At 46.4% G+C, this 25,299-nt stretch overlaps 1 protein-coding gene across 4 annotated transcripts; it reads right to left on the bottom strand.

Moving 5' to 3' along the window:
* Positions 1-7,567: 7,567 nt before the first annotated feature.
* Positions 7,568-24,538, bottom strand: Nr4a2 (nuclear receptor subfamily 4 group A member 2). 4 transcript variants are annotated; one of them, XM_075985183.1, is made up of 8 exons: positions 24,415-24,538; positions 13,574-13,694; positions 12,259-13,124; positions 11,372-11,501; positions 10,836-10,999; positions 9,786-9,988; positions 9,280-9,458; positions 7,568-9,126 (listed from the first exon to the last, which is right to left on the bottom strand). In XM_075985183.1, exons 3-8 carry the CDS (start codon positions 13,120-13,122, stop codon positions 8,870-8,872), a joined length of 1,797 nt encoding a protein of 598 aa, XP_075841298.1. In that variant the 5' UTR covers positions 13,123-13,124; positions 13,574-13,694; positions 24,415-24,538; the 3' UTR covers positions 7,568-8,869. The 4 variants fall into 4 exon arrangements, 3 of the variants coding, with proteins under 3 accessions (XP_075841298.1, XP_075841297.1, XP_075841299.1); XM_075985182.1 differs by lacking the exon at positions 24,415-24,538 and adding an exon at positions 15,301-15,921; XM_075985184.1 differs by lacking the exon at positions 24,415-24,538 and adding an exon at positions 15,301-15,921 and having other exon boundaries at positions 12,259-12,946.
* Between the last annotated feature and the right edge of the window lie 761 nt (positions 24,539-25,299).

Genomic DNA, 25,299 nt, shown 5'->3' with positions numbered 1-25,299 from the left:
CATTTTAGTATGAAAAAAAAGCACTATTGGGGGGGAAAGATGTAAGACAGACAGAGCAGTACACCATATATAAAATGTCAAACATGTCAAAACACTCATGAATACCAACATCTCCCACCACACCACGGCCAATTTTAAAGGTTATTTAGGGCTAACACATCTGCAAGTGCAGATTTTACAGCAGCAGACTTTATTTTTCTCGGATATATTAAAAATAAGTCACTGGTGTGTCAAATGTTTGTGAGATTGTTTCCACACATGTAGCCCACACTGCAACTTCTGCCCAGCACTGCTCAGAGCAGGGCCCATTGCGCAAACCCCTGGTACTGGATGTGTTCATTATGAATCTCTGGAAGCATGTATTTATCTGAATCAATTCGGCATGCAGGAAGGAAAACTGAGCAGAAGGAACCAAATGTAGCCATCTTTATTTCTCAAAAATAAAAATGTCTCTTAGGGCCTCCGTTATTCAACGTTTCAGAATTATTTCAGAACATGTCACCAGGCTTCCTTGTCGCTAAGCCTCTGATCATGAATTATTTCTGAATAACAGCAGACAAGTGAGTTTTATAAAACAAAAAACCTAACACATGCAGAACATGCTTATCCTATCCCCAGCCCTCAGATAACTGAAGCTTAAATTAAATGTCAAAGCTGAACAAAATCTATTGTATAAGCAAACAGCTGACCTAAATCCACCATATTTTGTTTGCCAGTGTATATATTCTAATAAATTTTGAAATATAATAAGGCTATTTCGCTACCCTTTGACCACACCAAGCTAGATGCAGAGAGCCTCCTGAAGAAATATTACTTTCTGTTCAGCTCTCTCAACAACATCTATTTATACCATCTGGCAGACTGTGAGAGCGGCTTTGAAAAAAAAAAAAAGGACCACTTGAGCACCATAGATACAAGACACAGAAGTAGAGGGAAGAGTACAGGATGCATGCAGAGCCAGGTTTGGGGTTTTGCTAGAAACCAAACCAAACCAAATCTGCTCAGAACTGGACTGCCATGAACCAACGTTCTGCCATTCACTGCAGTCTTCCTGACCAAAAACAAACAAACAAATTTCGGAGGTTGGGTGGACATCGAATGATAGATACAGCAGAATTCAAACATGTTAAGGAAAGAAAACACTCTTTAGCTTTCCTACATGCAATGCCTTTCTTGGTGGCATAAAGGTGTGCAGCCATTACTCCACTATTTTCTTGGGTACCAAAGCAGACAACTATAAACTCCTTCACCGTGAAAAATCATGCCCCGTTTAAAATGTCTCAAGAAGCTGGGCGTGATGGCACATGATGTGATCCCAAGCACACTAAAGTGGGAAGACCATGAGCTCGAGGTCAGCCTGAGCTACGTAGTAAGCTCTAACCCCAACATGGAAGAACAAAAGCCTTGTGCATCGGCGGCTATCCCACTTGGACAGTAGTCTTTCAGGCCCGCAGATGAGAAATTCTTACGTGTTGTCTATAAAAACAGTGGGATGGGTCCAATCCTCCTGAGGCAGTGCTAAATCAAAGAGCTTAAAATGCATGCTTGACTCTGTTTATTACAAGTCTGATAATTCCAGGTATTTACACAATGAGTTATTTTGCAATATTCTAATCTTCCGTAAAATTAAAATAATGCTACCCTCACAGTTTAGAGTTCAGGGGATTATATCAAATAGGATCTAACTTTCACATGTGGTAGAAGTTACTGTAATGGACGAACTTCAAACCGTGGATTAAGACCCCTACCTGCTATCTCATTCTGCAGTGCCAATGGCCCCAGTCTTTAAAGGAGTCCACATCACCCCTGCTGAAGATCTCAGTCCTCAAGCTACCGTGTAACGTCATAGGATGTAACTTTCCATGCCAATGGACTTGTTCTTTTTTAATTCTCTTCTTACATAACTTGAAGCCCCTGAGTGGTTCCCATTAACTTCCTATCCTCAAAGTCACACGGTCTTCAGATACTGCTATTAAATCCCTCGCAACCACCCACCCCTACGTTGTCCTAATCCCTGTCTTACATGGCTTGCTCACCCACTCTCCTTTCTCCCTCTTTTTCTTAGCACTCATTCACATTGCTGCTGGTACCCAGCCACCCCCTGCATCTAAGACATTTTAGACTTCTCGCCTCTGCTTGCCTTCAACCCTACACTCTGATTAAATTGATCTTGTAACTTTCCTCTTCTGACTCCTCAGTTCTCCTTCAGTGTGGTTTGTCATCACGCATCTCTGTTGCTACTCATTTCCCACGAAGGTTTCTGCTTCCTTCCTTCTGATTGACCCTAGCTTGACTGGGCTGAGTAGACAGTGGACTGACCACTGTGTCTCCTTCTTTCTGGCTACCTCAATGGCTTCTCTGCTGGCCATTCTCTTCCTAGGGAGAAACTGCTGAAGAACACCTAGAGGGCCATTGTCTGCATGTGTTCCCCCTGTTTGATAACTAATCAAAGGGCTTCGAGCCAACAGTGGGTCAGAGGATGAGAAGATGCTGAGGTCTGTTGAGTGAGGAGTTGGTTGCTTCACACACAGCACCACCACACCACCCAGTCTCCTTCATAAACAGCAGCTGAAAAACTTTTGAACAGAGACCTGCTCTTAGAAATTATTTCATATTGTGTCCCGAGAAAAGTTTCAGCAATCAATACTTAGACTTCTCATAGTTCCTATCTTGTAAAAGCACTCTTAATTTCTATGCTTTCTTTTTCATTTCTCCCAGGAGAAAAATCCTAATAGCAAATTATAATAACTTTGCAAACCCCGGTCATTCAAGGGTCTTGTTTCAAAAACTCTATCTTACTTGCTGCTTCCTGACGAAGAGTCCTTTCACTCCTAATCTCATACTCTAATCAAAATTCCAATTTAATTTGAGGTTGTCGATACAATCCTCTCCTTTAAGCTTCCAGAGCCAGGAAGTCTCAACAGGCTCAAGTCCCTCTGGAAGTTCCTCGCTTTGTTGCAAAGTTCTCACCCACCACCCACCCTCTGCTTCCGGAAGTCTCAGACAGAAGCCTGTATTTGCATTATTTCTGCTAAAAACAAGTTGAACGTGGCTTGGAAATCCTACTCTCCCCAAACACAAGTCGAGATGGAAATATGGAAGAACAATGAAGGACCAGCGGAGGGAAGGTACGAGGACCTCCCGTGGATGCCAGCACTTGCAAAACACTGCCCGGTTTCAGCAAAGGCGGGTTCTAGCCACGCTAAGACAAGAGCAGAGTTGGGTCGCACCGCTACCGACCTCCTTTCCTCGAGGATGACCTTCCCAGCGGCCCCGAGGCCGCTCCAGGCACTGCCCGGATCCTGCCACCAGAATAGTCCTTCACTCTGGCACAATGGCCTTAGACTCCTTCCGCAAGTTGTAAGGGAACCCGAAAGGGGGTCGCGGACGCGCGCGCGTTGTTGCCTCGGGTTGTGGGCACCAGTATACAGCATGCGCTCCCGCGTGGGGATGCGGACAACTTTTCCAACTACGCCCCTATGTGAGTCTGGACCACTGGCAAAATGTCCTCTCCAGAGAGTTTTGAGGGGACCCTCTGAACTTGTGGGACACCGGAGACTGACCTCGGATGGGGGTACAAGGAGAAAGCGCCTAGTGTGTAAGGCCGCTCTTGCTCTAACGCACCCAACCTAGCCACGAGGTGATTCCAGAACCTATGGCGACCTCGACTTTGTGTGGTAGTAGCACAGTTGAGAAAGACCTGGGAACATCTGGGAAAGCAGAGAAGGACCGGGAGGAAACAGAAAATGTCCCGTATTGTCCAAGATTCTTGGCAGTATCTCCCGATGCAACCTTCAGAAAAACATACCAGTCACCAAAATGCACCAGGCAAAGCAAGAGTGTTTGCGAATTCACCTTCTCCCGGAGGGCTTGGGGGAGGGGAGCTGAGACACAGGTCCTGTCCAGTGGTACTAAAGCCTGGACGTCACTAGGTAAGAAGGAGGACCTACTAAACAGCGCGGCGTACTAAAAGGGTTTGAGTGGCCAGAGCACGGCTTCGCCTAGTTGGCTTGCGCGCATCTTAAGGGCCCAGAGCGCACGTTCCAGGTGGGCACCCAGGCGCTCCTATCCTCCTAGCGCAGGCGAGGGGTGCCGCGCCGCCCATCGCTTTCTGGAGGCCCCCCAAAAGAAGTTGAACTTTTCCTAAGGAAAGATTTGGTCTCTCACGAAAAACCTTGTGGCCCCCATTCTCGGGGAGCATTTCAAGGGGAAATTATTTTTACATCACCACCACTCACTCAACTTTGAATTCTAATTTAAAAGTTAAAAACGGATTTGCGTGTGTTGCTTTAGTATTAAAAAACGAATTAATTTTTTAAACGATGAATTATTTTGGAGTTCTTATACTGTTTTATCAATAAAGTCAATTTGTGTCGACTCAATTCACCACTGTGAAACGTGATTGCTCCTGCGACGGATCTGTCAAACGCAGACTCATTCCCCGTGTCTAGCAGCCAAATGCTTTTATTTGAGTCGTGGCTGAGACCGGAGACGGGGCGGGGGCTGATCAGCCGACTGCTGGAAGCCCCCACCGGAGAAGCTTCAAAATGAGATTACAAAACTGAGTCAACTGCTGGCCTGCGGGTGCCGGCAAAGTTTGGGTTGCTGAGAAACTCCCAGGCGCGCCAAGAAAGCAAGAGTTCACAGTCTCTCCCATACCAGGGACACGAGCCGGGAAGAAGGGGGATCAGTCCTTGAAGCCCCCTTCGCAAGAAACTATATTAGAAGACACTTGTCCCCAGACCTCTCTTCAACCGTTAAAAGGGCACTGGCCCAAAGTCTTGAACCTACGGACTAGGTGCCCTCCCATCCCCTTTCGCCTGGGGGAAACCCGTCTCCTTTCTTGCGGTGGACTAGGAATCAAGCAAGCAAACGCCTATCCCGCCAAAGAAGACGAGGCCGGCCGGAGAGACCCTCTGCCCTTGCCCTCCGCAGTCACCTCGGCTCCGCCGCACAGCGGATAAAAAAGGAAACGGGTGCGTGTGCTCAGCTGAGAGACACCCGGAGCTGGTGGCTGAATGATGCTGGCACGCTTCCTTGGGAGTGCTCTGGTATTACTACCCACGATAAGGTTCAGGGAGATGAAAATATGTCCATAACAAGAAAACTTTGTGGTCAAAATATTACAAAGAATTTGGAGGGCATTGGCCAATTCACAACTGTTTGTATCTCAAAGTATTTCATCACTGGGCATGTTCTAGCTTAAAAGATAATTAGATAACTGAATAGGAGGAATGCCACTCGCCAAACCAATAGATTGTTAACAGAACGTGAAATTAAATCTTCAAGTGGCTTTCTTAAATTGTCAGGAAAATCTGTGTCTTTGTTGGACCCACTGTACACAAATCAGCTGCGTAGACTTACAGCCGGTACTTTTAGGAGATAGGATCCCCAAGCCCCCTAGGGATGAAGTCCAGCCTGGTACTAGAAAGAAGTGCTCAAGACAAGGTCTGTGCCGTGGGTGTGGCTTGATGCTATTCCTTTGGCCCGTGCGTAATTCTGTATCAGATTCAGGACCAGTGATTCAATACACACATACACACACACACACACACACACACACACACACACACACACACGCCTCCTAAGCGCCCGCCCTCTGACCAGTTTCAGGAAGCCAAAAGTCCGTGCGAGGGAGGGTTCGGTACCTAGAGCCAGAGAACACCAGGCAGTAGAACCGCTGGTCTGTTCCTGTTTTAAATTAAGGCCATTTCTCCAACAAAAAAAAAAAAAGCCAGAGTGCTCTGGGCAGTCTCTCAACATGGGACGAGACTGCGAAGATTTTAAAACAGACCCTTTTCTCAGACCTGAGAAGTGTATGGATGGCCATGACATTGGAACAAAGACCATGTATTTTTTGCATTGCTAAAGTGGCATTCCACAAATGAAACTCAAGGACCACTGAGGAGCGGAGATGACTAGGAAGTCCTCTTCATAAAGCTCGACCTCTTCCTGAAGAAGTTCGTACACTTCTCTTTGATAATGAAGGGAGGCTGTGGGTCTTCCTGAGCTTTAGTCCTAGAAAGAAAAACTAAGATGGAAAGAGTTTTAGGCGGCGAGAACCTTTGAAGCCGCTGGAGAAGTAGGCTAGTGTTAGCCCGGAGCTGTAATAATACTACGAAAGCAGAAAGGATACTGGAGGCGAACTGGGACTCATAACCCAGCGCGGTAGAGTGCGAGAACACGGTCCCCCTTTCGCTCTAAATTCTCCAGAGGCTCGCTATCCCGACGCCCCCATTGGCCTCCGGTGATGCCCAGCGGCTTTCTTACGGGAGAAGCAGCCTTGGGGGTCTTTCTGGGATTACCTCTCAGGGATTCTTCGACGGAATGTAATTGTCTAGGGGCCCCAAAGACACCTGGGAGAAGAGCGCTAATGGAAAGCCCATTCTGTCCACTTAGGAGTTTGGGGCTTTGACTCAAAATGATGTGAATATATATAAAGGTCAGATCCATTTTTCTGATGTATTCTTTATATATATTATGAAATTGGATATTTCCTTATTGTTTCATAACCTATGTAACCGTCCTCCTTTACCCTTCCGTTGCTCAAAGAGAAACTCACCAAGTAAAAACAACTTTAATCTACCACAAGGGACTAATGTCCTTGTCTCTTTTTGCCAAACCACAAAACATTGTTTTGGGTTTTTTTTTGGGGGGGGGGGTGCTGACAGCTCTGTTGTCAGTATACTGTTATGACAATCCATTCCTAAAACAATAACTTTATTGTAAATTTTAGTGACCTAGAGGTCACCTGTAATTAGCCAGGGTCAGCGAACGTGATCATCCCTCCTAGGGCACAACTAGACTATCATCTGCCCAAGCATAGGTGGCTGAGACCCAACTCAGGATGGAAGGTTAGAGCCCCATCTTAAAACTTGACTTAAACCAAATCGGAGCCATGACAAAGGTTTGTTTGTTGGTTGGTTGGTTTGTTTAAAATCCATAATACTTAAAAGGTGGGAACCTTGTTCTAAAAGTGCAGATCACACCTCGTACTACCCACCAAAGCAGGGAAATAGTGTAAGAAATGTCTGCAGAGCCTGCCTGAGAAGGCTGACTCAGGACTCCGAGGGCAGGGACCCTGAGCTCTCCCTCCCATGTTCACACTACTGTGCACAGGAATTGCAAAAGCAAAGATAAAGTACACGTCTTTTCAAATCTGCGAGGCCTTTCTGAGTTTCAAGCACACACTTCCTTAAGACTGTCCACAGAACTCTGAAAGATTCTCAACCTTGGAAAAGTTTAGAAGCCTTTTGGCTTCTAAAGCCGGCCTTTTGAAAGCTCTGCTTTCTCAAAACATATGTATGTTTGAGTATGATGTTCTACATTCATTCTGATAAATGTAGGTCACCAGACTGGAAAAGTCGGGCTAAAGAAAAATATTACATTGAGTTCTCTAGGTAATTAGTTCAATTACACCCTTCCTTTAGTCACAATGGATCCAGGCTCTCACCCTGAAATTCAGATGTCATGTAAGTGACCTACCCCGAATCAATCTCCACTTTTCCTCTTTCTTATATGTGATGTTCAGTCACTGTGTTTTTCCTGAACCAGAAATAAGACAAAGTTCTGTTCATTTACGTGGTTTATTGTTGTAAACATTAAAATTGCCTTTCTCAAAGAAAGAATTTATCAGAAAAAAAAATCAGCGTCTCTAACTGTCATACACCATAGAAAAAAAGGCAGTGACTCATCTCATGTGCCGTACTAGAAATATACAAAGAAAAATACTACAGAATATGGCAATATTAAAATTCTTACTCAAACATAAAATAATATATTAACTGACAATTTTAGACGTAAAAAAACAAAAGAATTCAAAGTGCTCAGTAATTTCCAGGGAGTTATGTATATTATAAGCACTCTGGAAACAGTCAAAAGCTGCTGCATGCAAGTTCTGTTTAGCTTTAGACAACAAAATAATCAAGATATAAACTTTCTTTTATCAACATCAACGGTACATACAACACTTACAAACAAGGAATGTCGGACGGTGTTACAAACACTATGTGTCCCTTTTGTCAGGATTTGCCAATGTATTGATACTTGTGCCCACCTATTATACAATTGAGAAAATGTTTAAGCTCAGATAACTACCAATCTTTATAAAATCTAACAGACTACATAGTGTCTGAAATACTATTTATATAATATAGACATTACTGAAGTAGCAAGTGCCTATAACATCTTCAACCTAGAATCACATGCTTGTCCCTTTTTTATGTAGTTATTTTCTTTTTTTTGCAAACACACTTACTTTTTAGAATTTCCGATATTTATTCATAAATAGGCACAAAATAATTTAAAAAGCCAAACTGCATTGGATAAATTTACAAGCCTCTGCCTTCTTCAACTCATGCCACCCACGCAACATTTAGTTTTACTATATATTACAGCTTTCTTTACAGCAGAAAACTTTGAAGTCTTGGTAAAGGGCAAAATATGTGGGTACCCTTAAGGGCTGTGTGTGTGTGTGTGTGTGTGTGTGTAAAACATGTGTCTTAACTGCAACAAGCAAGCATGGCCAAACATGTCTCATACATTAGCAATCTTTCTTCTGAACAATAAACTGATTTTGAACTGATAATAAAAAGTTTATACCACTGTATTGTGTGGCGTCCGTTTTCTAAATCCAGGATGCCCCGGAGCCAAAATGCCCTTTCAGGTTCTGCCTGCAAGTTAGGAAATAGCGACAGTGTTTGTTTGTTTATTTGTTTGTTTGTTGTTCTTTACTGTAGGGATGGGGGCTAGGGGTCTACAGGAGGGAGATGACATACACTGGACTTTTTAGCCAGCTCTCTGCCCATGTGACCAGCCCCCTCTGGATGGTTTTTCTTTCCAGGTCTTTTGAAGTGCATGGGAGTAGATCTTAGAAAGGTAAGGTGTCCAGGAAAAGTTTGTCAATTATTGCTGGTGGTGGTACCAAGTCTTCCAGTTTTAGGTAGAAAATGCGCTGGAGGCCCTGTGTGCAAAGGGTGCGGAGTTCTGGGAGCTTCCCCAACAGTTTGGACAGATAGTTGGGTCGGTTCAAGCCCCCATTATTGAAAGTCACGTGGTCTTTAAGACAATTTACAATTTTGTTCTGCAGTTCTTCCACTCTCTTAGGTTCCTTGAGCCCGTGTCTCTCTGCAGAAAATGCAATCAGAAACAAAAGAAGAAGGCATAGGGAGTTAGTCAGCTAGCAGAATCAGAGAAAATCTGTGATTAGGAGGGAATGCCATGACCGGTCCCACCAGAGAAAATTCTGAAGGGGAAGTGCCCTGCAGCAGCAGTACTGACCTGTGACCATAGCCAGGGCAGCAATGCAGGAGAAGGCAGAAATGTCGATGTTCATATTCTGCAAGTTGGAGGAGAATTCAACAATGGAATCAATCCATTCCCCAAAGCCACGCACGCATTGCAACCTGTGCAAGACCACCCCATTGCAAAAGATGAGTTTACCCTCCACTGGGTTGGACCTGCAATTAATACCAAAGAGAGAGGGGAGAAAAAAGAGAGAGAGAGAAGCTAAACAACTAATTACTTGAAGAGCAATAAATGAGGGATTTAAGAGGCACCTAATTACTGAAGAGTTAATAAAATGTAGACCAGTGGACCTTGAAAGGGTTTAATTTCATAACAATCAAGAACTCCTCTAGCCCACCTCCACTCCATTCACCCAAGGCTTCTGGGCTCACACTTTCCCTTCCCCACCTTTTTTTTTTTAAATCTCCCTCCCCCTCCCCCCAGCCCTTTTTTCTCCCTTTCCTGTACTTCCTCATTCCTCTCCAGGCCTCCCTCATTACCTGTAAGCTAATCGCAGAACAAATAATTCTAAGAAAGCTGATTCAAAAAGCAGGTCTTGATCAGCTTTGGGCAGGTCAGCAAAGCCAGGGATCTTCTCGGCCCAACCTCTGATGATCTCCATAGAGCCAGTCAAGAGATCGTAGAATTGCTGGATATGTTGGGTGTCATCTCCACTCATCTGATAGTCAGGGTTTGCCTGAAACTGGAATTTCATTTTAAAAAGCACTTAATGAGGTTCTCTAAAATATATAACCCGTGAAATTGCTAACCCCGTTTCTAGTAGGGGAGCCAGGTTTTTATAACAATTAAACCTCTCTCTGACCAGTAAGGAAATTAGATGTTCCAGGGCAATTAATTCAATTAGGGACGGTGCTCTGAGGTCGCCGCTTTAAATATGTAAATTACCATTTCCATACAGACTAAATACAGTGCCATCCAGCCCTGGGAAACGTTCAGTCTTATCTCCACAAAACAATTGACACGGTAGTATTCATGCTAATCCCAGAGTGGGTCTTGAGCGGAGGCGCCCTTTGCAACGCTTAATAATACTGCAGTCGCTACTAGGTTTGCCCACGCTCCCTCCAACCAAAGCCTGCACATTTTCACAACTGGAGTAAAAAGAGGAATAGTCCCACTTGATTCCTGACCCCGAGACCGCCCCCCTTTCCCGTGTCATTCCTTCCACCCTCTCTTCATTCCTGGTCTCAAGCAAATCCCAGTCTTCACTGGGGGCGGGGGAGGGGGCATCCCTGTAACTTCGCGTAAAGTAGATCTGGGAAGGAAGGTTAGAGTCTCCTCTGGGCCTTTCAGAGCTTAGGATTGTGGGGCAATGAAGGTTCGAAAGATTCAAGCCCTCTGGCCTGTTCTCAGATCTACACTTGAGCTTCTGCACCTCAGTGTCTCGCTCCCGGAACCCTGCCAAGAGCTGTGAAGCAGATACTCTGGTCTGCCTCCTTTACCCTTGAGTCTGGGGCTTTAAGTTGAGTATAGGGAGAGGGTCCTGCCCATCTGTTGGTTTGTACACATGATAACCCCCATTAGCTTCTTACCCTGGAATAGTCCAGGCTGGTCATAGCCGGATTGGAGTCGACATGGGCTCTGACGAGGGCACTGATCAAGCTCACCGGAGGTGAGGGGGGAGAGGGATCCTGGGGGCTCTTCGGCTTCGAGGGTAAACGACCTCTCCGGCCTTTTAAACTGTCCGTACGAACCACTGTAAAGGAATAGCCCGGTTAACGCCGGTTCTTCGAGCCCAGACTCAGCCGTCTCACAGGGCTCTCCTCGGAGGCCGCAGTGGGGGCCAGACCTGGTGGTCCAGGGCTCCTCTCGCTTGTAAAGACTTTGGTGATGAGAAGCATTAAATTTATATATTTTAAAAAGGAGGGGAAGTATTTTCTACCTTCTTCTAACTGGGACGAAGACCAGGAGGGCCCTGTGGCTTTCTTTAGAGAAGGCTAGGCCATTAGGCAGTGGGACCCTGGGGTGTGTGTGGGCGGGGAGACCGCAGGGACTAGGGTCCACAAGCAGCTGGTGGTCTTTCAAGGGCACCGAACATAGGAGAGATCAGCAGCTTGCCTCGACCTACCTTCTTTAACCATCCCAACAGCCAGGCACTTCTGAAATCGACAGTACTGACAACGATTTCGGCGGCGCTTGTCCACTGGGCAGTTCTTATTTGCTAAACACACGTATTTTGCGTTTTTTTGCACCGTGCGCTGCAGAGGGAGAGAATGTAGGCCACAAATTATTATTTTTTAATTAAAAGTCCACTAAACTGGAGACATTTTTTAATGGCTTGGATCTGCATTCCTTCCCGACAAACACAAACACTACTCCTTTAAAAAAATTTTTTTCTTGTTCTTTTCTTCCTATTTCCTTTCCTTTTCCTCCCCCAGGGCATTTACCAGAAGAAAATTGATAGCGTTAACATTTGAGCTAACCTTGCCGCTCCTTGCTGTGTTTTATATGCCAGGAGAAGGAGCAGGAGACGCTCAGTAAATACAAATCCGTGCGCATTCATATTATTTACATCCCTTGGAGACCTTCTCTATTTAAAATGATAAGATTATTCAATCAGGATGGCGAAATAAAGAGATCACTTAATTTGACCATAGGGAATTCTGTTCCACTTGGTTAGCTCAGACACGGTTCTCTGTCCTAACCAATTTCAATCTGAACGAGGAAGACAGAGCCTAACACATGCAAATAGCCTTGTTCCAACTCTGGCTCCAGCAATTTCGGGCGGGAGCCCGCCGGGGCGGCAGGTTGCTGAGGGGCGAGGGGGGCGGGGTGAAACCTTGACTCTTCCAGTCTTGCTTATTTCTTTCCTTAGACCACCCGAAGCCCCTTCCGCAGCCCGTGGGGTAGCTTCAAGGAACTAGGGCTGGGCTGCCTACCGGAAGGGGAGAGCACACTCCTGGGTCTCAGCTACTAGGTCAGTGCTACCTGCCACCTCCGCCCAGTCTTGCTCACCTTAAAGAAACCTTTGCAGCCCTCACAAGTGCGAACACCGTAGTGCTGACAGGCTGCGTTGTCGCCGCAGACGGCGCACAGACCCTCGTTGGAGGGAGAGCCCCGGGACGGCGGCGAGGGCACCTGCGAGTCAAGCAACTGCGACGCGTGGCCGATCTGCAGGCCCGGGAAGCCCATGGATGCCGGCTTGCGAATGGGGTTGGGCACGGCGAAGGTCTGCCCATCCACTACGTGGTGGCTGCCCGCGGGCTCCGGGTTCATGGGGACATGCAGAGGCCCGTCGAAGCGCATCTGGCAGCTAGACACAGGAGTGCCCGGGGGCGACTGCTTAAAGGAGAAGAGTGAAAGGCGGGAGACAGGTGTCTTCCTCTGCTCGATCATGTGCGTGGTGGCCACGTAGTTCTGATGGAAGTTGTGAAGAGACCCCGGGTCGTCCCACATCGTGCTATGCTGCACCTGGAAGCCCGGGGTGCTGGGTGTCGGGGGCGAGGAGGGCTTGTAGTAAACCGACCCGGAGTGTGGCATCATCTCCTCGGACTGAGGGGGCAGGTGGCTGTGCTGCTGGTAGTTGTGCATCTGAATGTCTTCCACCTTAATGGAGGACTGCTGTCCGGACAGGGGCATTTGGTACAAGCAAGGTGGCTTGACGTCGTAGCCTGTGCTGTAGTTGTCCATAAAGGTACTGAAGCTGGGGAGAGAAGTGGTGGCAGTGATTTCAGTGTTGGTGAGGTCCATGCTAAACTTGACAAACTCTGGAGTTAAGAAATCGGAGCTGTATTCTCCCGAAGAGTGGTAACTGTAGCTCTGAGAAGCGGGGCTGGCTCCTTGAGGCGAGGACCCATACTGCGCCTGAACACAAGGCATGGCTGGAAATGAAACAGGGTGATACACACTCAGCCTGGTCAACGGAACACTTTCTTCCGGGCTCAGGTACACCTGGAGCTACACCGGCAGCCCGCGGTGTCAGAGGGAGGGTAGGGGTGCGAGGGGAAGGGCAGGAAAGGTCAGAGCGGCAATGAAGAAAGGAAAGCATTGATCCCCAAACGACCCAGAGCTGGAAAGCTGTCGAGGGTCTACACTCCCGGCTAGTTCCAAATGCCCCCCCCACTCCAACCCCTTCCCCCAGCCAATCTGAGGAGCCTCTGAGTAGACAGGATTTCTAGAACCCACAGTCTAGAAATGAAGTTGAATTGCACAATGAGAAGGCTGTTCTTCTCTGTGACCAGAAGGCATAGAGCTGGCCTGAGAAGATCCCGTTGTCCTGTCTAGATATGGGGGAACTCAGGAAAGGTGATGAAAGAAAAAACTCACTAACCTTCAGCCGAGTTATTGGAGTTTTCGAGGAAATTAAAGGTGGACAGTGTCGTAATTCAACGAAGGACAAAGTTTCCAAGATTTTTAAAAAAGCAATTGGGAATCCAGCCCGTCAGATCTCCCTGAAATACAGACACAGGAAGTTTGAGGATGTTTCCCCACTGAGATTTGGCTGGGCAGAGGCGACTCACAGGCAGGCCCTTCAGTGCCTCCTTAGGAATGAGTGTGAAGACCTTTACCAAACAGCAGCTTAAAGGAACATGCAAAGATGTGGCTAAACAACAGATAATGCCACTCATCTCCCAGTGAAAATCCCTGCAGAGAAAGCATCCTAGAGACAAGTCATCCCATGAGCCTACTTGATACTTAACAATATAATGAATTGGTCCCTTTACCATAGACGAGAGCATCATTTTCATCCTACTTGACTAGAAGACTAAGCTACAGAGGAAGCACAGCATCAAAGCCTTATCTTAAATAATTTTTCTTGTAGTCCAACGGACTTTTCTCTTAGAAGGGAAAAGAAAGTTAGTAGAATTCAAGAAAATACAATTTAAAAAAACAATAGAAACCCTCCCCTTAGACAATGTTAACAAGGCCTGGACAACCGAGAAGCCAATCTGAGAGCAAGTGTATGCTTTTGTAATTGCTTTTGACCCAGCACTGGGGTTTGGGGGTACAAGTGAATTGGTGTTCCTCCAGAGAACTGGATTTCCAACACCTTTAATAGCCCAGAGGTGATGAGAGAGACCTCTACTTTAACCAGAAGTATCTTGGGTCAACTGCAGAGGGAAGGGGATATTGCGTATATAATACTGGCACCAAAGTTAGAAGCACAGCAAGCTAAACATCTTCTCCACAATGTTTTCCATGGGCTGCCTACTTGCTGGGACAAGGCATTCTTGTGTCCTAGCAATTTTCAGACGTTCCCACTTGGCAAGGCACTCTAGAGCATAGACAGACTTGTTAATAACGATAAAGAAACCCAACAGCAGCTCCTTCTGCTCCCTCTCTCCCTTCTTCCATAATCTTGCTTCAAGGAGTGGAGAAGGTTAGCCAGAAAAAAATAGAAAGAAGACTCTTGCTCCCCCCCCCCCCATCATCCGCCGCCGCCGCCCTTGGAAATATGTCTGTGTTGGATATTAACCCTAGACGCGTCACGGTTTCATGGCTGCACTCTTTACCTCACGCACACACTCTGCCACATTACCCAAGGACAGCATTTATCAAAACCAGAAATTTCAGGCAACTTAGCAACAGGACACTCTACAGACACCACCCTTACACGACGGTACCGGGAAAACATCCGCACGCGGGCGAGCTGAGCGACACTGTTCCCAAGCAACGCAGAAACTTTCTATCCCGGACTGTTTCCCACATGTTCACGAGATCTGTAATCTCCAGCAAGCCACACTCAATTTCACAGCCAGAGCAAACTTTGCGCACATCTCCGCAGGCAAGTACGCATCTCCTAAAACTATGGGAGTCCCCCCCACTTCCACATCCACCAATGAGAAGCCTGGAAGGCTCTGCTGGCAGCCAACTCCCCCCATAACGCTACACAGACCAAGTTCCAGCAAAGGCTCGGCGGAGCCGCGCGCGCCCACTCGCCATTCCCCAGCCCTTTGGCACTTCAAGGCTCTGGCGCCCACTTGCAGAGAACCTGTCCCCGGTCCGCGGAGACCCGGAGAACGCGAGACCACCGGCGGCATCGCCGCACCTACTCACTTCTCTGCTCTCTTCATTCATTCAACTCCGCCGAAGTGCAGTTCCCTCCGGAAGCCGGGGCTCCGGGGTCCGCGGGAGCGGTGCGGGAGCCGGGCGCGGGGAGTCACACGCCGCCAGCCCGGCGGGAGAAGAGGCAGGCAGCCGGCGGGGCAGGCGAGAGGGACGCGGAGCTGTGCAGAGCCGCGGGGCGGACTGGCCCTGGCCGCCAATGTGCCTTTGTTTATGTGGCTCGGTCTGCCGCTGCCAACATGCACCTAAAGTCTGCGCGCGTCAGCGCGCGTCAGCGGCCCACGGTCCAATCGCCGAGCCGCCGCGCTCCCCGGACTCCTGGCCCGCGCTCGCTTTGGTATATTTCCGACCTGACGTCACGACTGGGGCTGATTTTAAGGTGGGAACGGTTCTGCGTTCACCTTGGTAGCCCACTTGGGTGGTTTCTTAATTTTTTTTTTTCCGAAAGAAGTGTGACTTCTGCAACCCAGGTCCGTGAAACCCGCGGTGATGCTATGCTTCACCTGCCCCCAGGCCCTGAGTCCTCACACGTGGGGAGGGTGCAACAAAAGCTTGAATGGAAAAGAACGCTGGCGTGGGCCAGGTAGCTGGCACCTGGGCCGCACGGGCAGACGTGTGCTTTGCTGCTTCCCAACATCACCCCCACACAGTCCTTAGCGGAAGTGCAAATGTCCCGTGACTCGTAGCTCTCCAGGGGCTTGGGCGATAGATGGGACTCTCACTAGTCCGTGCATTCGCTTCTCCCTTTTCCTATCTCAGTCTTCCATCCTCCTTCTAGTAGATCTAAGGGGGATAGCGCCCACTTTTCTTTCCCCCCTCTTTCCTGAAACTAAAAGGCTTGAATACTTAAAGGAGTGTGGAAGAGGAGAGAGTAGACATTGAGCCAGGCCTTCGAGGACCCCACAAGTAGGAGCGAACTGCTGCCTGCTTTTCTTTTGCAGACAATGCACCAGAGTCGGGCAACAGGTGCGCCTCCAGCAGAAAGGTGATCTTGATCTATCCCTTCGGTCAGCTCTGAACAGCATTGACTTTGCGCTGTGCCCACCAAGCCTGTCCTGTCCCGCTCACGGGTTTCTAAAACACAAGGGCTGTGGTACCCGAAATCAAGAAGAAAGCATGGTGGGAAAAGCTGGGTAAAGGGAGTGGAGCCCGAGGAGATGGTGGGCCGTGCGGCGTCTCGGGAAAACGGAAAGTGTGTGCCCATTGCCTCAGCCCAGGGTCCGTGGGCTGTGGGAGCGTGTCCTACCACCGCGGTCCTCGGAGTCGCCTCCCGTTGTGCTCTGCAAGACCATCCACCCGCCAAGCGAGTGGATCTTTCTAGCAAAGGAATCGCCGCTCCTCCCGAGGGCGAGCCTTACTCGGCAGACTTCCTAGGGTTTTTCCCAAGACCAAGAAGGGACTGGGGCCAAGGGAGGGCGACTTTGGAGGGTCCCCTTCTCCGCCCAGGACAGCGCTCCTCCTCCCTTCCTCCTGAGCGTTGGCTCGCTCCCAAGCTATCGGGGGAGGGGGTCTGTGCGAAGAGCAACTCGGCCCCCTCTCCGTGATCCTGGCACTGGCGGAGAGCACCGCGGAACTCTCAGGGTTATGGGGTTGCTCATTCCTAGCCTGCACCTCCGCCTCTGCCGGCTCCGTGCGGAGCGAGCCTGCGGCTGCAGAGGCGTTGCCATCGGGTGCCCTGCGGCTGCCCAGACAAGCCGCGGGCTCCGCTGTGCAGCAGCCTCGGGGAAACCTACGTGACCACCTTAAGTTTCCCCCAGATGTTGTGGCTGCCTCTCCCTCCAGCTGCTGCCGCTACGGCTCAGCGGTGCCCTAGTGGGCGCGAGAAAAAGAAATAGAATAAAATAAAACCAGGAAGTGGGGGGGGGCGAAAGAGGGGGCAGGGTGAAGAACAGCTTATTAGTGTGAGCTCGGCAGCGTCAGCGCCCCGTGGGCAGAAGCGATTCCACGCGAACGAAAGGGAAAAAGTGAGAGTTTGGAGAGCAATGGAGAAGGAAGGGGGTGGGGGTGGCGGTGACGCAGGGGCGCAGGCATTGACGCACCGGCCAGGCTGGGCCCAAAATAGCAGCAACTCCAGCTCACAGGCGCCCTCCCGGGTTCCCTTCCCCTTCCGCGAGGGAGCAGGGTGCGGTCAGGGGGAGCTTTCCTTGATCCACGCGGTGGGCCAGGTTCCCGGCAGCTATTTTCAGACAGTCGGAAACCCAAGCTTAGCTACACTGGGGTGGAAGTTATTATTTTTTAATACAGTTCCAGGAGAGCGAGTACCAAGAGAAGTTTAAGATCGCAACCACAGCCCTCCCTACACAAATGTGGCTAAGTAAACGTGTTGCTATCCACACGCTCCTCTCTCTCAGTCATTAAAAACATTCAGTTTGGGTTGAGTTGAGTCTGGGGATATTTTGAAAAATGCCCTCCCAGAGAGAAAAGGGGGGGCTGGAGTTTTTTGTGTTGAGCACTTACGGAACAAGCACAGCAACATGCGACTCGTGGTTCTCTGATAAGAGCCTTTTCTCAAGTCTTGAGATACCCAAGATGGAAAGGCAGCGGTCACAGCAATTTCATAAAGTAATACGTGAGAATAGAGTAGTGATAACACGTAAATGAGAAAAAGTGAAGACTTCTTTTCCATCCGTGTGAGTTGTCCCTCTCTTCAAATTCATGTTCGGCTTCCTGATTTCTTACCCCTACTTAGGAAAGACTCATAAACTCGCTTATACTAATTTTTGACTGAGACTAGACTATTCTAGGCTTGGAGTCTGGGGCCGGACTCGCACATGCTCCAGGTAGTAAGGATCCAGCGCACAGATCAGAAAGTATAAAAGGGCCGTGCTCAAAACCTCAGACCGCTGTTTTTTTTCCCCCACTTGATTCTGAAGGGGCAAAACTGCAGGAGCCAGGACGAGGTCTGCAATTGACTGATCTTGTCAGTAGGGGGCCTGACTCCACAATGTTCGAGAGACTCTCTCACAGAAGCACACGCACGCGCGCTCACACACACACACACACACACACACACACACACACACACACACACACAGAGCTATTTACTACTTAGGCTAACTAAGCCCCAGGAGAAAATTCTGCAGGCCCAAATGTTCATATCGTTTGGAATTCATAAACAACAACTCTTTTATTTATTTTTTTTCTATTTTGTCCAAAACGGAAACAGTTCAACACATGGAATTTGGTTCACAATGGATTTTCTTTATTTCCTCCTGCCCATGTTTAACTCACTGTTAGGTCACAGAGGAAAAAAACCAAAATGGCAATAAAAATCTCTCATTTTATCTCAAAGCAGTTCAAATTGGCATATAGTTTGGAAAAATGAAAGCATGTTTTAAAATCCTATGATTACATGTTTAAATAAATTACAGTTTAGAAGAGAATTCCTGTGGGTATATTTGCTAGTACATAAGAGAATGCTTTTGTGCACAGAGGTTTAATTACACATATAATGGAATCAAAATGTAGAATTGAACAACCTTTCAGAAAATGTTAAAACGATGCTTTAGGCTAAAAGGAACTGAAATTCTGCATTTATATGGCTGCAACCCTTCTGCATTCTCACGCATAAATATTTCAAATAAAGTATTTTATAACTCAATTAAAATGACAATAAGGTTTCTTCTAGATCCAGAGTCTGAAGTAACTTTAAATTATTGCCATGTCTAAATGTGTAAAGTTTCCCCACAATAAAGGTCTATTTTATTAATAATTTAAAATAATGGAACCAAGAAATTGGTGCTATCCATAGTAGCTCCACCTTATATAAACTATAAGCTGTTATTAATAAATATAATGATGTGACCTCAGAAAGCATTGATGAAAGTGTTATTATATTACCTTTTATGATATTAACACATACCAAGCAGAATATATTTGCCTGTGTGTAGAAAAAAATATTTTCATTGAAAATCAGTATAAATGCATATAAATTCACATCTAAACCTAAGTATTTTATTTTATGCATGGCTAAGCAGATTATACTTAATAAAACTGAGCTTTTGGTATAATTTAGAGAGCAAACATAAATGTAATCCCATAGGATTTTCTATTTTAATGCATGGGAAGAGGCCTCTGGGGATTGATTTCTGTATTCTCCCCAAATGAATTCAAAGACCTCACAAGGCAGATACAATGAAACAGACATATCTGCTATGCTGTCAGAGTGGAGGCAACTTTAAGGTATTTCTTTAAAATATTGTAGGCATTGAAACTTATAAGCATTAAAATGAGATGTATTTTACATTATGTTTGACCAAACTTTCATTCCCAGCCTTTATTATTATTTGGTAGGCAGTCTTACAGCAGGGACAGAAGAAAGAAAATTTCACCTTAAACCGTCTGTTTCTCAGAAAAAAAATTAGTATTGAAGGTATTTTATTGTTTTGCTTTTGCCATTTCATTTGCATTCACGGGCTATTAATCAGCCACACTGCGCCTTTCCTGTGGAATACTTAGAGGAGTCCATCGCTTCTTTGATATTCACATTCTGGATAGAGGCAGCTTTTATTCAGTTTTACTCAGTCTGTTTTTCAGCAAAGACCATTGATTTTTAAAATGTCTTACTTTAATTCAGAACTCAATTCTAGAAAATGTGTAAAGATGCGCAGAAGTAAACAGCATTTTTTCTAGAAGCTTCTACTTATAAATTAAAATCATAAAACTGAACATATGGTAAAACCTCATGCCACTCAAGAACTATTTTACATAATAAAAATCTTTGGGTTTTTTTCCTTAATACTTGGCTTGCAGTGGTCTTCTAATACTTGCTTTCATAGTAACGACTTAACATTTCTTTATGAAAAAATTATCTTCTACTAGAAAAAAAAATGATTGTTTTGTTTTAGAATTTATTTGCTTATTTCAGTATGCATGAAAGACATAAAAAAATGTACAATGCCCTAAAACACACTTAAAGATCCTAAGAATAAAGGTATATGCTAATATAAAAGACACCTGAAATTCTAACAAGAGCCAATGACATTAGTTATTCTAACAGAACTAGACAACATTTCTTTAAACAGGTAATATATATACACACACACACACACACACACTTTGCAAAAGTTATAAGTTAAGTCACAGGTGACACTTTTTAGTTTTGTTCTACACTTAGTGATAAAATAACCATATTTTACTTTTTACTTCAAGCTAATTGGTAGAGAACTTCTTAATTTAATAAAAAGGAAAATAAAGTATTGATATATTCAGACAAAGACATATATGCCCTTTTCCTCATCATAATTCTCAATTATAAAGCTTACAATTTGAATACTACAAAAGTAACTTATCGCAAGGACCCTTATAGCGATAAGTAATAAATCTAATTACCATATCCTTTGAATAGATGTAATATAAATTTCATTGCTCACTTAAAAGTTCCAAAGTTAACAGCATAAACTTGAAGTTGAGTAATTAAGTAATCCTTATATAGACACTTATTAAAGTATTTATACATATTATCTTAAATCTACATCTATCATTTTGCCAATTAAAATTAGGACTTTAATTGCAATTAAGTAATTTAATTGCCAATTGAACAGCAAAATTGCTAAGTGACTAATTTTAATGCCTATTTTAATTACCAATCATGACTGGGGAGGGAGCTAATCAAGTTACATCAAGCAGTACCAGAGTAATGATGTGGAAAAAAAAATGGAGAACAAACATTCAAGGCTACATGCTTTAAAAAAAGAAACATAAATTAAATAAATGCAAACACAATCTTATAAATGTATAAAAATACTGTGTTTCAATATCTGAATACAGAACATGAAAGAGAACAAGATTAATGAAAGAGCTCCTGTCAATCTTCAGTCAAAGTAAGGGCAACCCCAAGTCAGCTTTTTATGTGGTCTTTGCATGGCCCTCTTGCCAACCCATACAAAAACAAAGCTGCATGTCGGTCAGAATAAGAGACTGCCCTGCTTGGCTGGGGGAATAGTCCAGACTGACACTTTAGTATTTTTTTAATGAAATGCTCATAAAAGAGAGAAACAAGTTGCTGATGCAACACCATGAGTTTTGAATTTGAAAAGGGAATTCAGGTGCAATGGGTTCACACTCCTTCCTGGTGACTCACACCCCCACTTAGCTGAATAAAGAGCTTCTACACTAGAGAAGTCTAATGCCTATTCATAGCTGGTTCCATGCCACCCTGAGGAAACCATAAACATTGGGTACTTAAAGATCACAAATTTATTTGTGAGCAAAAAGGGGAAGGGAAGCAGGTAGAACCATGTCATAATTAAAAATCAGTTGGTATGGGGAAATACACCTAGTTGTAAGTCCTTTTCTGTTGTTGTTGTTCAACTAGAATAACATATCAGCTTCAGATAAAGGCCCTATGCCTACGGACAACAGAAACACAGAAATATCTTCTTGGCCAACACAAGCATGTTTTCAAAAGTTTTCCTGTCTAAACAAATTCTCATATTAACAACATGGAAGGGCAACACTGAAAAAGAAAAAGCAATTTAAGATTGAGGACAAAAAATAGACAGTGATTTCTTGGTACAATAGCAATTCTGGTACTTTCTAGTTCTGGTGTTCTCCTTGGCAGCCAGCCACATTAGTTAGAGTAACAGGGCACACCTATCAGCTGTTCACTCAAAACGAAATGATGCTGTTAGGTTTGCTGCCATGTCAACCTACAAAAAAGATGCATGGTTTGTACCTGCAAAGGTGCCTGAAAGGATTCATGATGTGCACACAGGAAGATACAACTGGAAGGAGAGGGAGCAAAGAGCGCTGCTTGAGATTTTGCTTGAACTCTGAAAGGAAGCGCAGCAGGCCTTCTGGCCTGGATTTGAAGGAGGAACACTTTAATAATCACAGGGCTTGACAAATGATCGCCGTATCTGCCCATGACAATAACAGCTTTATAAGGCAGGTTCTGTGAGACTGATTAAAGGACAGTCACTGTCAATTCACAGGTCATGAAGACAGAGTCGTTATTGACAAGCGTGCTACTGATCTGGGTTTAAAGCTGGTGCCACAGAGCACACGAAAATCTCAGCTATTAAATGGTTACAAAAACAGCACAGGCAAAGAAACTTGCCATAAGCTGGCCATATCCTATTTTGTTCTGCGTAACATATTCTGCTCTATAGCTATGCAAGACGTTGGGTATAATAATTAGAATGTCTGAATTAACTCAAGCACTAGTTAACAAACCATCAGCCTTTACAAGGGGTGGGAGAGAGAGGGGGGGGGTGTCATCTTGTCCTTTCAAAAATGATCCTAAAAGGACATGATGTATAAACTTTTAAAATGTGACACTTTCTGAAAAAGCACAAAATTAACAGTAAGCACATATTTAGACCATTCATGACCATTTGTGTGTTTTGCTGGTCTATAAGCTCACATGAACTGCCTTTTACATCTTGTGGAATGAAAAAAGAAACCTAGACATATTATGGAGCTAGCTTTGAGATAGACTTTCATACATAAAAGTAAACCTGAAATTAAATTATGAATGATACTTTCATTTGTACCCTTAGGTCTTTGCTTATCTGTCACCATGATCTGTATTTGTGAATCAACGATACGGACTGTGGTAAAAAAAAAAAAAAAAAAAACACAGCCCTGCTTATAAACCAAGCATAAAGGCAGTTACCATATTTTGTTAGCCACCTGGAGATTTAAAAATCTAATATGAAATATAACCAAGCCATTCCAGTAGGATCTAAGGGATGACTTCAGTATGTAGATACTAACAGCTTGGAAGAAGAAAAAAAAAAGTCCTTATCCCCAAGGATTAAGACACAGAGAAAGGGAACCGGGTGCAGGAACTGGTTTGCAGAAAAAGTTCTACTTAGGATTCTGATAGTTCATTATTTCTCAGAACTTTTTTTCTTAAGAGTTGAAGTAGGACTGTTTTAGGTGGAGAATTTCAAATAAGTACTTAGATTTAGGAGTTATACTGAAACCGTATTTCTCGGAGTCGTTTGATTTTCTTCTGACTTTAGAGTGTGATGCTCTTGAAGAATGCTAACTGTAACTAACTCCGGAAGTTGTATTTTCCACCCCTCCACATCTCACCTATTAGGTAGAGTGTCAATTTCCAATAACAGTTTGGTTAAACCATATCAGTTTTGCATGTCTAGAGGTGGGAAGAGAAAAAGGAAAAGCAGAAACAGATTTTACAGAATGATGTGACGGGGCTCCTCAAACTACCAATAGTTGATATAGAATTTGAAATGTAGCTCTGTAACTCAATTTATACTACAGCAGTTGGGCGATGCTATCTTCCTGTTGTTATCATCAGGTCAAGGGATATAAATTGTACCAGGTAATTCATTTTGCTGTTCAGAGAGTCATTAGGTTCCTCCCAGAATATATATGATTGATATCCCTGGAGGTGAAAGGCTAAAGGAACCATATGGCAACATGTTGCATTCCGTATGCTATCTGCCCATCCGTGCTTAAGCCGCCATTAGCAACATCTGTACCTTACAGAAATCCAGCTGCGCCGAGGAAGGCTGGCAGAATTGTACTTGGGGGTTGGAAATCTAGTTTAGCGCCATTAACTTGAGACTTAAGAGTCTATCTACTAGGACGAATGGAAGCTTTCACAATTAGACGAGACGACACAAATGCTTTATTAAAGTTTAATCTTGAACTCCCAATTAGCCAAAGTGCATTACAAATAGATTGCAATTTCCTAGAAGGCACAGCAAGTTCTCAGCCAGCCTGCCTGCCTGCCACGTGCGAGGGGGGCTGCAGAGCAGCCGGAAGAGCAGGGCTCACGATTGGCCTCCGCGGCCCACGAGTCCCTAAAAGTCCCTGGCAGCGCGACAGTGAGGGCTTGAGCGGGCCAGGATGGGATCCCGCGGGTGGGGGTCCGGGGAGTAGGTAAAGGGGAGATGGGGGGAAGGAGTGGCTGGGGAGGGGCTAGAGAGGCGGGCGACGTGGTGGCCGTGTGGCGCCTGTTGTGGCCGTGAGGAGCCTGTTGTGACTGGTCACACCGAAGTTTCTCACCCGCTCCGGCGCTCCACACCCACCTCGGATTCCTGCACCGGCGCGGGACAGGCGGGGACAGGAGTCCGGGCAGGGCTGCCCCCGGCCCTCCCCGAGCCCCCAGCCCGGTCCAGGAAACGTTACCTGCCCGGCGCTCCCGGCCCCAGGTCGCCGCGTCCCCGGGAGCAGAGAGTGATCGCGCAGGCGGCTCCAGCTCCTCGTGCAGTCCGGGCGCGCAGCGAGGAGCGCCGACCGCCGAGCGGAGGGAGTCCCGGGGCCGAGGTCCGCCACCCCCGCGGGGACGCGGAGCCGGGAGGGCGGGGGCCGGAGAGCGGCCAGGAAGGCGCGCGCTCCGGTCCATTGTCGCCGCCCGCCCGCCCGCCCGCGCGCACCCCGCGCCCTCGGTGCCGCGGCCAAGCGCGTCAGCGGCCCCCGTCAGCCGGGCCGGGCTCCGTGACGCGCGCAGCCAGCGCTATAAATAACCCGCAGCCCGCCCCGGGCGCCCCGCCAGTGACGCCGGACCCGCGGGGAGGAGCGGCCGGGGAAACAATGACCCACTGCACCCGGCGGCCAAGCTGCTAGCCCGGCCCTCCGCGCTCCCCCGCCTGGCCGAGGGGCTGTCCCAGCCTCCGGCGACCGCGCGCCATCCTGGATGCCCTGTGCTCAAAACTCCTCACCAAGTTCCTCTCAAGTTGCTTTAAAATCGTCTGGACGCTTCTCTACCCCAACTTCCCCCCTCCACTACAGGTCCCTGGTGGTTTGGGGGTAGTAAATTGTCAATGAAAACCCAAAATAAAGAATTTGACTTCTTAATTGTCTGTGAGCCAGGTAGGGGGCATGGTACAATTAAGCGATTGTACCCAGGGCTCAGAAGAAGCAGCGAGGCCTGCCTCCCAGGACTCACCATCTCAGCCACGGTGTCCTTTGCATCTTTGTGGCCTTCCTGGTGGCACAGGCTGTTGTGATCTTCCAAGTCTGTAGTCTTATGGCAGTTGGGAGTTCAGTCAAGACTGATATTTAAAGGGGCTT

Source organism: Microtus pennsylvanicus, chromosome 9, assembly GCF_037038515.1.
Source record: "Microtus pennsylvanicus isolate mMicPen1 chromosome 9, mMicPen1.hap1, whole genome shotgun sequence".
Lineage (NCBI taxonomy): Eukaryota > Metazoa > Chordata > Mammalia > Rodentia > Cricetidae > Microtus > Microtus pennsylvanicus.
The sequence above is the reverse complement of the archived record's forward strand: the minus strand, read 5'-3'. Positions and strand labels throughout refer to the sequence as shown.

Bases quoted from the DNA above. Each gene is read 5' to 3' on its own strand.
- Nr4a2 (XM_075985183.1), bottom strand. From the start codon at position 13,122: ATGCCTTGTGTTCAGGCGCAGTATGGGTCCTCGCCTCAAGGAGCCAGC. The intron at 11,000-11,371 runs GTAGGTCGAGGC...ATTCCTTTACAG, and splicing joins TGTTGGGATGGTTAAAGAAG to TGGTTCGTACGGACAGTTTA. The intron at 9,127-9,279 runs GTCAGTACTGCT...CATTTTCTGCAG, and splicing joins TGCCCTGGCTATGGTCACAG to AGAGACACGGGCTCAAGGAA.